The 12,958-nt window shown below is 33.2% G+C and overlaps 1 protein-coding gene across 1 annotated transcript; it reads right to left on the reverse strand.

The window, feature by feature from the left end:
• Nucleotides 1–835: 835 nt before the first annotated feature.
• Nucleotides 836–11,807, reverse strand: LOC138323839 (eukaryotic translation initiation factor 3 subunit B-like). The gene is made up of 18 exons (XM_069268700.1): nucleotides 11,638–11,807; nucleotides 9,703–9,895; nucleotides 9,196–9,315; nucleotides 8,912–8,969; nucleotides 8,446–8,574; nucleotides 7,860–8,017; nucleotides 6,765–6,896; nucleotides 6,314–6,380; nucleotides 5,883–5,929; nucleotides 4,993–5,233; nucleotides 4,570–4,642; nucleotides 4,261–4,383; nucleotides 3,941–4,019; nucleotides 3,106–3,244; nucleotides 2,559–2,684; nucleotides 2,307–2,384; nucleotides 1,880–1,988; nucleotides 836–1,465 (listed from the first exon to the last, which is right to left on the reverse strand). Exons 1-18 carry the CDS (start codon nucleotides 11,777–11,779, stop codon nucleotides 1,374–1,376), a joined length of 2,106 nt encoding a protein of 701 aa, XP_069124801.1. The 5' UTR covers nucleotides 11,780–11,807; the 3' UTR covers nucleotides 836–1,373.
• Nucleotides 11,808–12,958: the final 1,151 nt, after the last annotated feature.

Consider the following 12,958-nt stretch of genomic DNA (forward strand, 5'->3'; position numbering starts at 1 on the left):
GTAGCATCCTTATAGGGTTGGGATTTGAAATTGTACAAATGATAGGGCTGACCCCCGGGGCCTTAGACGGCAATAGATGCGAGGTCAAAAGGTCAATTAGGCTACTATTTTCATATAAATTACTTTGTCTCTGAACCTATGTATTGGATAGCATATTTGTATGGTATCAATAGCATCATTGTATGGTTGTGATTCAAAATTAAACTTTGGGAGTCAATTTTGCTTATTTTTCTAATTGTCTGAGTCTTGTGATAATTACTAACAAAAAACCAGGTGAGCGATACAGGCCCTCTGGGCCTCTTGTTTTAATAATAAATAAAATCTGAATCAAGGGTAAACATAAACATCACTATAATGTAGTGATTTTTTTTTATCTTTCGGAGCAAATACAATATCTGTTGGTATATTTTAGATTCTTATGGATTTCAAAAACTTGTACGTTGTTCCGCAATTTACCCACATGAAAAATATCTAGTCTAACTTCAGCTGGTTGAATATGGCTAAGAACGAATTGGTATGATATGCAAACAATGTATTTTTCATTATAAAACATCTTCAAAATACACTTTCAGTCTTCTTCATTTAGTCACTTTATAAATGTGGATTATTAAGAAACAATACTATATATATTGGTATTGAGTTACGGTATCCAACCCTTATCATACATACCAGTATTGAAGTTTCAAGACCAATATTTCTCTTTAAAAGAGGTAAAACTGCTTATTTTCATTTATTTTTTTAAACACCCTGGGTACTTATTGGGTTGAATATGGCGCTATCATTGCTTCCTAAGAGTGATAACTCGAATCTTCAATAAAGTAACAGAAGACATATCAAATATCACAAAGAAAATTTTATTTGATTTACAAATTCCCCTCGGTATCCCCTGGATAAATTGGTGCACATGAAAAAACACATGTGAAGTACAATACAGACTAGCAAGGTAAGTAGCTATCCTGTAGGCAACCGGGAATTGTCCAGAATAATGGCCGAATAGTAACGATAGAGACAAAAAGCTGTAGTTAAACAATGGTAGCAGGATTACCCGGAACAACAGAACTATAACACAATGGGCCCGGTGACAGGTCACGCAATAACTTAATTCATTCATAGTACTTAAATAGCTACTTTTTGTAATAAAATGACTGTTGTCCTCTTCAGAGTTTATCTCCCTGAAGGTAAAACGGAAGTTCATTGCAGAAGACATATCATACACTGTATTCAACAGTGTCACATGCAATTACAAGCTTGCCCTCTAGTCAGAACCAGTTTTCAAGATGGCTGCTGGTGGTAACTATAAGACTGAGTCTGCCTAGAGGTACAGGCCTTTTCTGTGATGTATAGATGGCTAATGGATGGTTTTGGCCAGTTGTCTACTCCTCTACGATGGTCTCTTCGACAGATAACAAAAATTCGACCGTCTCCTCATCATATTCCTCCTCGTAGCATTCATCTGTATCAATGCCTGAAATGATAAAGATTAAAACATCAGTTACATTTCAAAAATACAAGGATCAGGCAATTGAAGCCAAATAATGATCTGTCTGTTTATATGTCGCATTAGCTTTAATTTTTAAGTACAAATGACTTCCAGAAAATCAGGAAAATGAACCAAAAATTTCAACTTTTTTTATATTAAAAAATTACCAAAATCTGTTATTCTGATAATTTCTAGTCATATATCATTAAAACTGTAAAACTCCCCATAAAAAAAGTATGTTTTATTTACCATTACGTTTCAAAGATCATGACAGTATTGCAATATTTTGATTCAAAAATTAACAAAATTTGTTATCTTAAGACAGCAGTTGTTCCAATAATGTCTTACTAGAAGTATATCATCAAACGGTTTTCCCATAAAATAGTATTTTGTATTTACCATTACGAAGCTCTATTCTCCTCTCCCTCATCTCTTCATACTCCTCCGTCTTATTGTCGCGGAATCTTTCGTACTCAGCCATCAGGGCACGACGTTTCTCCAACAGTTCCTACAATACCCCAAAAAATCAATCAATCATGCTAAACATCACTTTATATATATTGTCTATATCAAATTATACTAAATTGGTCACCATAAATTCTGTTAATCAAAGTCAAGGGATGTGCTAGCATATGAGAAGTCTGAACTCAAAATTATGTACATAAAATTTTGGTAATTTTCATTTTGTTTTGTTTGGTAAATGTCTTGATAATATATTGAATAAATATATTAAGACATATGTTAATATCTGCCTCAACACTAAAAGATGTTTATGGTCTGTTCCAACTGCAATATATTAAACTATTGATCAACATAAATAACTTACAGTGGAAACATTGGATTGACGAAGTCTGTCAATCATCTCGAACTGCTCAGTGTATTTCTTCATGTTTTTCTTAATGGACTGAAATTAAAGTAATTGTGCAATGAATATACAAGTATATACAAAAAAGAACCAGTAATTTCTTAAAAGGAAAAAATTATTATCTAAAATATTTTTGCAATTAATATATATATTTCATAGATAAATTGTAGTAAGGTTAAGTTACCGGGATATTAACAACTTCTTTATACAAACCTTTATAGCATCACTGGATAAAAGAGAAGCAGGCCTGGGTCTCCATAGCAATTGACAGAACCTGTCCAATGGCTGCTTCTGTAACAAACGGCCTTGAAAAGACCAAATCCAAAAGGCATTGTCCACCTGTAAAGAAAGGTTTTAAGTAAAAAATTATCAATTAGAGACACATATACCTCAATAAGAAATTGATATGAGTTTTGTATCATTGCTGCTCCACTTCCCCAAAAGTGATGCTGTTAAAAAATCAATCTGATTAAAACCAGTTTTCAATACACCAAAAATACCCTGCGTTCCAATAACTCCTTTTAACAATGGTACAGAGATTTGAAACATGATCAAAGATCTGTACTGAAACGTAAAGTATCAGAGTGTAATTGAAAATCTGGTTTTAATCAGATTGTCATTTCTTTTCTTTTTTAAAACTTATCAGTTAATACTGCTTCTCAAGAGCAAAACTGAAGTATATTAAATGATGCTACTAGTATCTACGTGTAACGTGAACCATCAGAATTAAATCAATAGAAGTATAGTCATGTTTTAATACCTTGTGTCCCCACCAGCTGACAGCAGACACTACATATCGTCCTGTGGGATCCCACTCCACATCTGTAGCCATGAAATGTTCTGTCTGTGCCATCACGGTCACATCAGAGGCATCCACAAACTCCAACACTCCATTCATACTGTCAAAACAAAATCACTTGTGTAAAATATTGGACAACTCAGCAATTTCTAAATTTAAAGATTTTTTTTATAAATCGGCAGAAAGAAATGAGTAACCATGGGTAATGCCTAATTTTGGAGTCCGGATCAGGAAGATATTTCAATAACTTCAACTAAGCGGAGTTTTATGATGATCGCACCAGTGCAATACGGGAGTTTCGAGATCCCAAAATGATGTGGGTAAAGTATAAAATTACCGTCAATTAGTCCCACCTTCGGTGATTATGACATCGCAAAATTCACCGTAATTTGTACTTTACTCACGTCGTTTTGGGATCTCAAAACCGTCATATTATGAACACTAAAATGTCTTTGTGGAATTGGTTGAAACAATGTCTAGTAGTGTCCTACAATGTCTCCAAAGAAAATTATTTTAATCCAACAGAAATAACTATTTATCAAAAAGACTAAGTGTTCATCAGTTATCAAAATACAGTTATAAGTATACCTTGTCAAACTGGTCCTTGTCTTATCCAGATTCCTGTGTTTAGGTGTAATTGTATATATATCCCTTCTTAGTTTATAATAACTAAAACCTGTATAATCGGGAAACCTAGCTATACCGGCCAAATATGATGGTATCTGTGACATCCAGTTTAGACGAGTAACACTGTATTTCATATAATTACATTGAATAAAACATTCACTGCACTTACTTGCGCAAACCAGCTAACACAATGAATTGGCCTGTCGGACTCCAGAATAGGTGGTTGGCTGTTCTTCTCTCCAAAGTTTCTGTAGATGAACACATGATGCGATTTAGATTTCGGACAAAATGTTCCATGTGATCAAGTATTACAAATCTTTGAAACAGGATACAGATGCTTTAGTTATCAACAGTTCCTTTAAGGCAATAGAGAACAAATTTGACAGTGAAAACTTAAGGTGAACAGTGAAATTATTTAAATAGTTTGTATCTAATGTCCTGGCCATCCCAAGCCTAGGTGTGATACTACAGCAATGATCAAATACTTACTCAGCAGTTCTACCTTTCCTTGTGTACGTATCGCATAGAATGAAACTGAAATCCTGGAACCTTCTCCGTGGATAAATGCAAATTTATTTCCAGTTGGCTCCCAAGCAAAAGCCATCACATTTTCTGTAAAAAAAAAGAAGTTTTTATTGTCACCACAAAATATCACTTGTATGAAGTAAGTTACTGTTATATAATATGATATGATATATTTGTGTGTACTTTCTGTAGTGTCTTGAAGCTTTTGAAGTATCACTTGGGTAAATGCTTTTCAAGTTGGCCAATCAGAAAGTGATGGTAAATGTGGCCTACCTTTTACTTCTATTTTGTCCACAGGAATCTGCTTTTCTCGGATTCGGAACAATTCAAAGTTGTAATACAAACCCTATGTAAGAAAATAAAAAAATTCTCATATCATATTTATATACAGTATTTTGTCGGAAACTTAAACTGAAAAGGGAAAAAAAGTTAAACTCATGTTAAAATAAATTTTCTTACCTGATGCAATTTACAAAATTTAAAAGTCAGTATAACTGAACTTCAAAGAGTTATTGACAAAAACCTATGTACAATTCACAAGAAGGTAACTACTTCCAATTATTCAACTCTTAGTTTTGACCCAGATGACTAAAGTTTAAAACATGAAAAGTTACTTGATTGGTCAAAACCTACAAGTAAATCCGCAGAGCTAATCAAGGCTGATCCCCATATGTTTAAGAAATCCTCCACACTTACGCTATACTTGTACTGGTCTTTCTCGTCCACTTTCTTGGCTTTAGAGTAACGGTCGACTTTCACACAAAGATAGTCGCCATTTTTCTGCCAGTGCATTTTACAGTCTGCCACATTGAACAAGTTTTTCACACATAGTTCCTTCCTGTTAGGTATTTGGATGAGCGTCACACGAGCCGGAACATTCTGTTCCTCAGGTACCCAGTAAGCAATTATATTGTCGGTGGGAGACCAGGTAAAATCTCTGTTGAATTAAAACAATATCAAACAATATTATTATTTTAGAAGCCAATTTTCAGCTATTTTATTTTTTATTTTTTTACAAAATTGTCTTAAACAATATCATTATTTTAGAAGGCAATATTCAGGTATTTTTTTGTTGTTGACAAAATTGTATTAAAGTGAACAGTCGGGCAAGGATGGTTAAAGTCGGTAAAATGGTGTGAATGTATCCAGTATAACTTCTTATGAAATTGAAAAATAAAATCTCTCGTCAAAATCTGTCTGCGTACGAAGAAATTAATTTAAAGTATGAAAATTCTAAAACGTCCTCCCGGCTCACTATGTCCGTGGTTACATTTCATTGCAGCCTCGCTTTCAATGCTTTCAACTTTTCTTTACTTTAATGGTCAGAACTGGGAAACTAAACAGAACTTGACCGTCGTATTAATATGTGAGAACTTTTGGAAGGCCAATGAACGCATTTAGACTGGTTTTCTTTGCCCGACTATTCACTTTGCCCGATATTTTGTTTACCAAACTTTATTGTTTCTTATGGTTAAAGATAAAGAAATAGACAATACATTGGACATTTCTTACAGAATATTGACTGGCTAACATAAAGTTATTATTGGTGTTTTGTCCAGTAAGACTTGTAGATTTTGTTTACTCACCTAATTCCATTGATCTTCAGACTTTTTTTATCTAACAGACCAAAGGACTACAAAACAGAAAAGATTTTATTAGAACTGTCTTTGTTTCTGTACTAATGTGTGATACAGACTGCACAACTTGGACCAAAACTCTACTGGTATTAAAGTTCAAACAGGCCCTTTTTACCTATGTTGTTTACAAGCATCATCAGAACATTCTCAACTACAGAAAGGTACAGTGAATATAATTTAGTTGTTTTGGTTTTTTTTTTTAATTTTCTTTTTTTTTATACACCTGGTTTTAAAAAGTTTAAAATATTCTTTCTTTGTGGTTTTCCGAAAAATCTTGGCAAATAAAGGTTTATTGGTATTCTATATATGGACATTACAATCTTAGAGTGTATCCGTATATTGAACTGCTCTGATTGTATAAAGCTTCACTAAACACATACTGGGGTCTCATAAACACTTAGGGTGTCCCTACTGATTCTGGCAAAATAGCTTCCATCATGACTCCACCTGAAAATTAAAGGATTTATTTTTACTTTCAAAATATTTGAAAAGGCAAAAACAATATAAAGATTTTCTTTGTATTCAAAATATTGTCTTTTAAGTTTGAGAGTTCATACCAGGAATGAAAAGACTAATAACGTAGACGGCTATTCGTGAACACCACATTATATGAAGTTCTGATGACAATAGTTGAACTTCATCAGCTAGAAACAGAATAACTTGAATACTCTTGGTGTGTTATTCAAAACATTTTATCAGCCTAGCCAAATTGTATAAATAATGTTCAAAGTAGACATGACATGAATTTTTTGTTAACTTGAAGTTTTGATCCCACCAACGTTGAGTTACCAAGGTTTCAATGAACTTATGATTAAGATTTTGATTCCTTACTTGAAAATAGGCCAGGTGGACTGTGTTTCACAGTTGAATCCTCGTTTCTTCTGTCCAGTACGGATGTCCCAGATAATGATGGCTGTGGGATCCTCAGGATTACTGGGGACAGGACTGAAGGTGACAAGGTACCTATAACACAAAGAAATTTTTTTAATTGTAAAGAACAAAATAATATTACCAGCGTTCAAAGATAAATACACTCCTGGTGGAGGCGAGTGTAGTGTTAGAGTGTATATGTTTTATTCAAAGAGTCTTAAAGGGCCACTACCTTTCCAGAACGGCTTTTAATTTTTAAAATGGGAATGTAAAACAAGATCGAGAATTTTGTAGAGTCGCAAAAGTTATTAACTTACCGTTAATACTACATGTATCATCACCATGTGAACAATTTGATGAAAATAAATAAAATGTTAATTTTCATAACGCGGGTCGTCTTATGTTTCCCGCCGTCATACTAAATACCGCGCGGTAGTTGACTATCACTGCGCCAGACGGCAAAACAGCGAAATGTCTTTCCACTGTTATCATATATTACGCAGGAAATCGTGCATATGTTTGGTGTTGTAACCTCAGCTTAGGCCATCGGTATATATTTTCTGGTGTTATTAATGTTTTTAAGAAACATTTATGGTTTGCTCTGGAAAGGTATTGGGCCTTTAAAGATGCTCCACCGCTGACAAAAGGTATTTTTTTCTCTATCAAAAACAGGAACAGACTATGTAGTATTTTTCTTCTGTTACAAAAGTTACTTACTTTACACCATTACCACCATTGAAAAGTTTGAGCTTCTAATTTTACTTTTAAGTTGAAAATAAAAAAAAAAATTATTTGCATCCCGAAAAATTCCATGGCACTATATCCTATATAGAATGAAGGACTGATTGCGCATGCACCAAAGTTAAATCAATTATTTTATATAATTTTTTGTGTTAATTAGACATATATATACACGATTAAACACCAATAATTGTTCAAATGATGAATATCATTTAAGCGCTGTCGGCGGTGGAGCATCTTTAATGTATTTCCTATAAAACTGTACAAGGGACCTGGAAGAGCTGCTTGTAGAGAGCTTTCCTTACGTTAACTCACCTTTCACATGGAGAGAAGTCAATGAGTTGAACCCCAGTGTGACTGAACCTCATGATCTGATCAAACTTTTCTCCTCCCCACAAAGCATTTCCTTTTCCGTGAAACGTGGCCAGGAAGTTTCCTTGAGGAGACCAGCGAACATATGTTTCTGTCCATCTCTGAAGGACAAAAATCAAACATTCATCATATTTTTTAATCATGTCAATAGGTAATGTTCATCTATGGTACAGATAGTAGAATATACATGGCGTTTGGAATGAATAGCACACTGAATTAGAGGTAAATCAGAAAGAATGTGAAAAAATAACTGTCAAACAAAATGTATAATGTTACTAATTTTGATAAAGTCAGTAAAGCAGATATTCTTATGTTTTTCCCCCCAATTCAAAATACTTTTAAACTTTATATGGTTAAGTAAATTCAAAAATATTAAAATGATACAAACAATCTTGAAACCAGTGATTTTCTTCCCCTTATTATCTCACATGAGCTCACAATAGGTTTTATTTTATGCTTGAAAGGAATTATTCTCGTCTTTAAACACATTATTATATTATGATAGGGAACTACTATAGTCAACACCTACCGCTCTCTCTTCTATAACTGTTGGCTCCCTCGATGTGTTTTTGAATATGGCCGTCCGTTCACCACCTTCATAAATCACACTGTATTGGTCAACACAGTCAGGTTCTTGGAGAAAGTATCTTAAATTACCCTGTAACAAGAAAGTTTTAAGACTGTCTCATCTACATATGACAATAACAATGTGAATATCAGAAAAAAAAATAGTAAAACATATTTTCTTATCATACAAAAAGTAATTTTAATATCAAAACAAAAGTTACAATACGACTTGTAAAATAAATATCCAACAGGTTGGAATAGACAGAAATTAAAATAGAGAGATAAAGAAATCTTGTGTTGAAAATAGTGTCAACATTCTATCAAAAATAATAATTCCTTGAAAACAAGATAAGTTAAGATAACCAATTATTTGTGATAACCTTTATCACAGTTCATTTAAGATACTGGCTTCAGACTAGTATACCTACCACATCTTTGAAAGGCTGTCTTGTTGGTGGTACCCATTCATCTGCTAAATCTCCATATCTAAAACACAGCAATTTTTACATAAACATGGATTTAAAATTCACTTAATTTAATGTCTTTTATCAGTTAGCACAAGGATCTTTAACAAACACCAATATTTTCATATCATTCTTTCACATTTGCATGCTGTGATTAAAGATTTACATGCTGTCAATCAAGATTTAATTTGATTGTGAAATTCATCATTTATCTTTAATATCAACAACAATACTGTTTCAATACTTACTTCACAAAGTCTGAGAATAAGTTGACAGAAAAAGTGTGTTGCTTGTCCAATTTGTAACCATTTGCAGTTTTGACAGCTTCCATAGCATGCATAGGAGATGTATACTCGAGGAAAATATATCTGTAAAATAAACGATTATCACCAAAGATTAGGATTGTAAAACATCTACTCTACTTAGGAATTAGGTTCCTACCAACAACATATTTTATTTAGCTACAGAGAAGAAATGGAACATAATTCAATCAAGGTAAAAGTGAATTGTGTCCCGAGATCAGGTAGGTATTTTGGTAAAATAGCAGAGCTCTACATTTGAAGTAAGAAATGAAAAAGAAATAAATAAGGAAAAGTTGAAATTATGATTATCATATGCCACATGCAAGTTATGTTTGATGTAGTTGATCATTTGACCTCCAATGTTTAAATCACTTTGTCATTATGAAACAGAAAACTGCAAGAAAACTTAAAAGAATTATAGAAATGTGATAAATACAAAGTTAATAATCTTACCCTTTTGTTTTATCATTCTCCATTGGGTAAAACTCTGTGACAATTTTACCAAACTTAGTGAACAGTTTACTGATGACATTTTTCAGCTTCTCTTGCCTCTCTACTCCCACTTGAGGGACGTTATCCACAACAATGACACTGTCTATTCCATCAGTCTCCTTTGGCTTGGAGCGCATCAGATCTACCAGCACCTCTGCAAACAAACAATTTCTTATTAAATTGTACTAACTCATTACTTAAATCAATTTGCCAATAAATTCTAGCTCACTGAGTGTAGATCCAACAGTTCACGCATAATAACACAGGATGAAGTGTTTCCCTGATTTACAAAGACAAATGAGTAAGTTAGGGATATTTATTTAGAACTGTGAAGTCATGGAAATTGTACTAGTGTTGTGATGAACAAATTGGAAGATTGGACATGAATCTGAATTTTGAATGTGGAACAGAAGTGATTTTATTTTGAACCCACCATGGCACATACTATTTTTTAAAGTGCCTTCCCTGGGTGCCATATATGTTTTACTGGAACAGCCCTAAATAAGGAAAAGTTGAAATTAAGATTATCATATGCCACATGCAATTTATGTTTGATGTAGCTGATCATTTGACATCCAATGTTTAAATCACTTTGTCATTATGAAACAGAAAACTGCAAGAAAACTTAAAAGAATTATAGAAATGTGATAAATACAAAGTTAATAATCTTACCCTTTTGTTTTATCATTCTCCATTGGGTAAAACTCTGTGACAATTTTACCAAACTTAGTGAACAGTTTACTGATGACATTTTTCAGCTTCTCTTGCCTCTCTACTCCCACTTGAGGGACGTTATCCACAACAATGACACTGTCTATTCCATCAGTCTCCTTTGGCTTGGATCGCATCAGATCTACCAGCACCTCTGCAAACAAACAATTTCTTATTAAATTGTACTATCTCATTATTTAAATTAATTTGCCAATAATTCTAGCTTATTGCGTGTAGATCCAATAGTTCACTCATAATAACACAGGAAGAAGAGTTTCCCTGATTTACAAAGACAAATGAGTAAGTTAGGGATATCTATTTAGAACTGTGAAGTCATGGAAATTGTACTAGTGTTGTGATGATTAGGACATGAATGTAAATTTTGAATGTGGAACCAACTATTTTTCAGAGCAAAGTTTTACATCGTAATCTTGTGCTTAACAATTTGAGTAACTCATCTGTATAGAAATCTAATAATGCACATTTTGCTGGAATGTTTTGGCAATACAGTGGGTGATCAATTAATCTGTGAATGGTGATCATGATAAATTCATGGTCATTGAACAGACATCTCAACTTGAAGTGATATTGTATGATCTGTACCAATTTAAAAAGAAACTTTTGGCCTCTTTAGTTCCTAAATACTCAGTCACGATACTAGCTTCATTATGGAAAATCACAAATCTGTGCTGAGTGTTAATGCAATTTGAAACATGAAATTTATTAGATATTTTTTGGATTGAATGGATTCTAGTTTAGGGTAAACAGATTCAGTGGGGCTAATTTTTATTTTGTTGGTTGATGACTGTCGAAATGCATTTGAAGATGTCCGTATTGAAATTAGGTTTAGGCAAACTAGTCTCAATATGCGAGGGAATAAATACATCTGGAAGGCCTATGGGATAGATTACAATGACAGCCACCTGACTGTATTCCACATGATTGAATATGTCATATAAGCTATGTTTAAAACAATCAAAGCCAGTAATAGCTTAAAACAATCAAAGCCAGTAATCATACCACTGATACAGAAAACACATTGTTGTACTATAAGACCATTTTATCAACCGAAATTATTAACATATCGGACACGAAAATGTAAAAATGTGTCACGAGAATGGGGTTACTGCCGGGTTTTACTCCACCACCATATTGAGCATATTTTGTAATCTCAAAGATTCTAACCATCATTTGATAAGTCATCTACAAAATCTTCAGGGTCACTGAAATCAGGTTCTTCTTCTTCTTCGTTTCGGGAACCATCATGACTATGCGAGTCCGATTTTCTATGTCTTCGCGACTCGTGGTCGCCTTTTTCAGCCGCCATCTTGAAAACCTCGTGTATTTTGCCGGTTCGCGATTGCGCATGTCCGACATTTTACAAGAAAGCTAAATTGGTTAAAACAACTAGACCTGCTATAAATGCGTATAAAAATATGATATATTTTCATATTTCGAATCAAATTTTACACTTATTACAGCTCGATATAGCTATACAAAATATAGTCTGAATAATATATTTATTGTTCAGCAGCATAAAGGGAGGTAACACTCCATCAATATTTTATAGGGTGCACACGACCAATTAAAATTAGTTATACCTGTTAACAGAGACATAGAAAATTTAACTAAAACTATTAAAATCTTACCTGTCACCGAGGTCTACACTATAGGTCTGAAGTCTCTCTGTCCGATCACTTTAGCAAAAGATACCGAATCGTCGGGTACTTTGAAAGGAATGTTGTGATTTAAGCTAAATATCGACATGACAATAAAATACGAATACCCAAAGCGGTTTCTTTTTTCAATTTCTGTCGGCTTGTTTAAATTTTGAGTAACGTTAGAATAACTACAAAAAATACTGCAAGGAAGCATTACGCATAGTCCGCTAAACATGCCAATAATAGTCTATATATTAGACTTTTTTTAAAGTGGTTTAGCGGACTATATTGCGTATACAAACACTAGACACAGAAACATACATGTTTCTGATAGACACAACAAATTCTCTGTTCATATGTTTTATAACAAAAATAATAGATTATAGAGTTTATGACCTAATGACGATATCAGTTTAGGTCTGCAATATTGATTTTTTGTTTATAGACCGTTAATTCATGTTGCCAAAAACATAACGGGACCTAATTGAATGGTTATAAAGAAATCTATTTATAGCAAAGCCTGAATATTAAGAGGCCCACTACTTTCCCGAAACGGCTTTTAATTAAAAAAAAATGGAAATATAAAACGAATTGGATAATTCAGTAGAGTTTTAAAAGTTATTATCTTAAATAATCGTTAATACTATACTTATCATCACCTTATAAACAATTAAATTCAAATAAATCAAATGTTAATTTTTATATTGGGGTCGTCTTATGTTTCCCGCTGTCGCGCGTTACTTAAACAGCGACATGAATTTTCGCTGTAATCAAAGATAACTAAGGAAATCTTGCATTTATTTGGTGTTGTAGGCCAAATTCTGAAGGTGATATTGCTTACTTTT

Source organism: Argopecten irradians, chromosome 5 (genome assembly GCF_041381155.1).
Source record: "Argopecten irradians isolate NY chromosome 5, Ai_NY, whole genome shotgun sequence".
Taxonomy (NCBI): domain Eukaryota; kingdom Metazoa; phylum Mollusca; class Bivalvia; order Pectinida; family Pectinidae; genus Argopecten; species Argopecten irradians.

Coding starts and splice junctions, on each gene's coding strand:
- LOC138323839 (XM_069268700.1), bottom strand. CDS start 11,779: ATGGCGGCTGAAAAAGGCGACCACGAGTCGCGAAGACATAGAAAATCG. Junction 6,897..7,859: donor GACTTCTCTCCATGTGAAAG/GTGAGTTAACGT, acceptor TTTGTGTTATAG/GTACCTTGTCACCTTCAGTC. Junction 1,989..2,306: donor GTCAATCCAATGTTTCCACT/GTAAGTTATTTA, acceptor GGGGTATTGTAG/GAACTGTTGGAGAAACGTCG.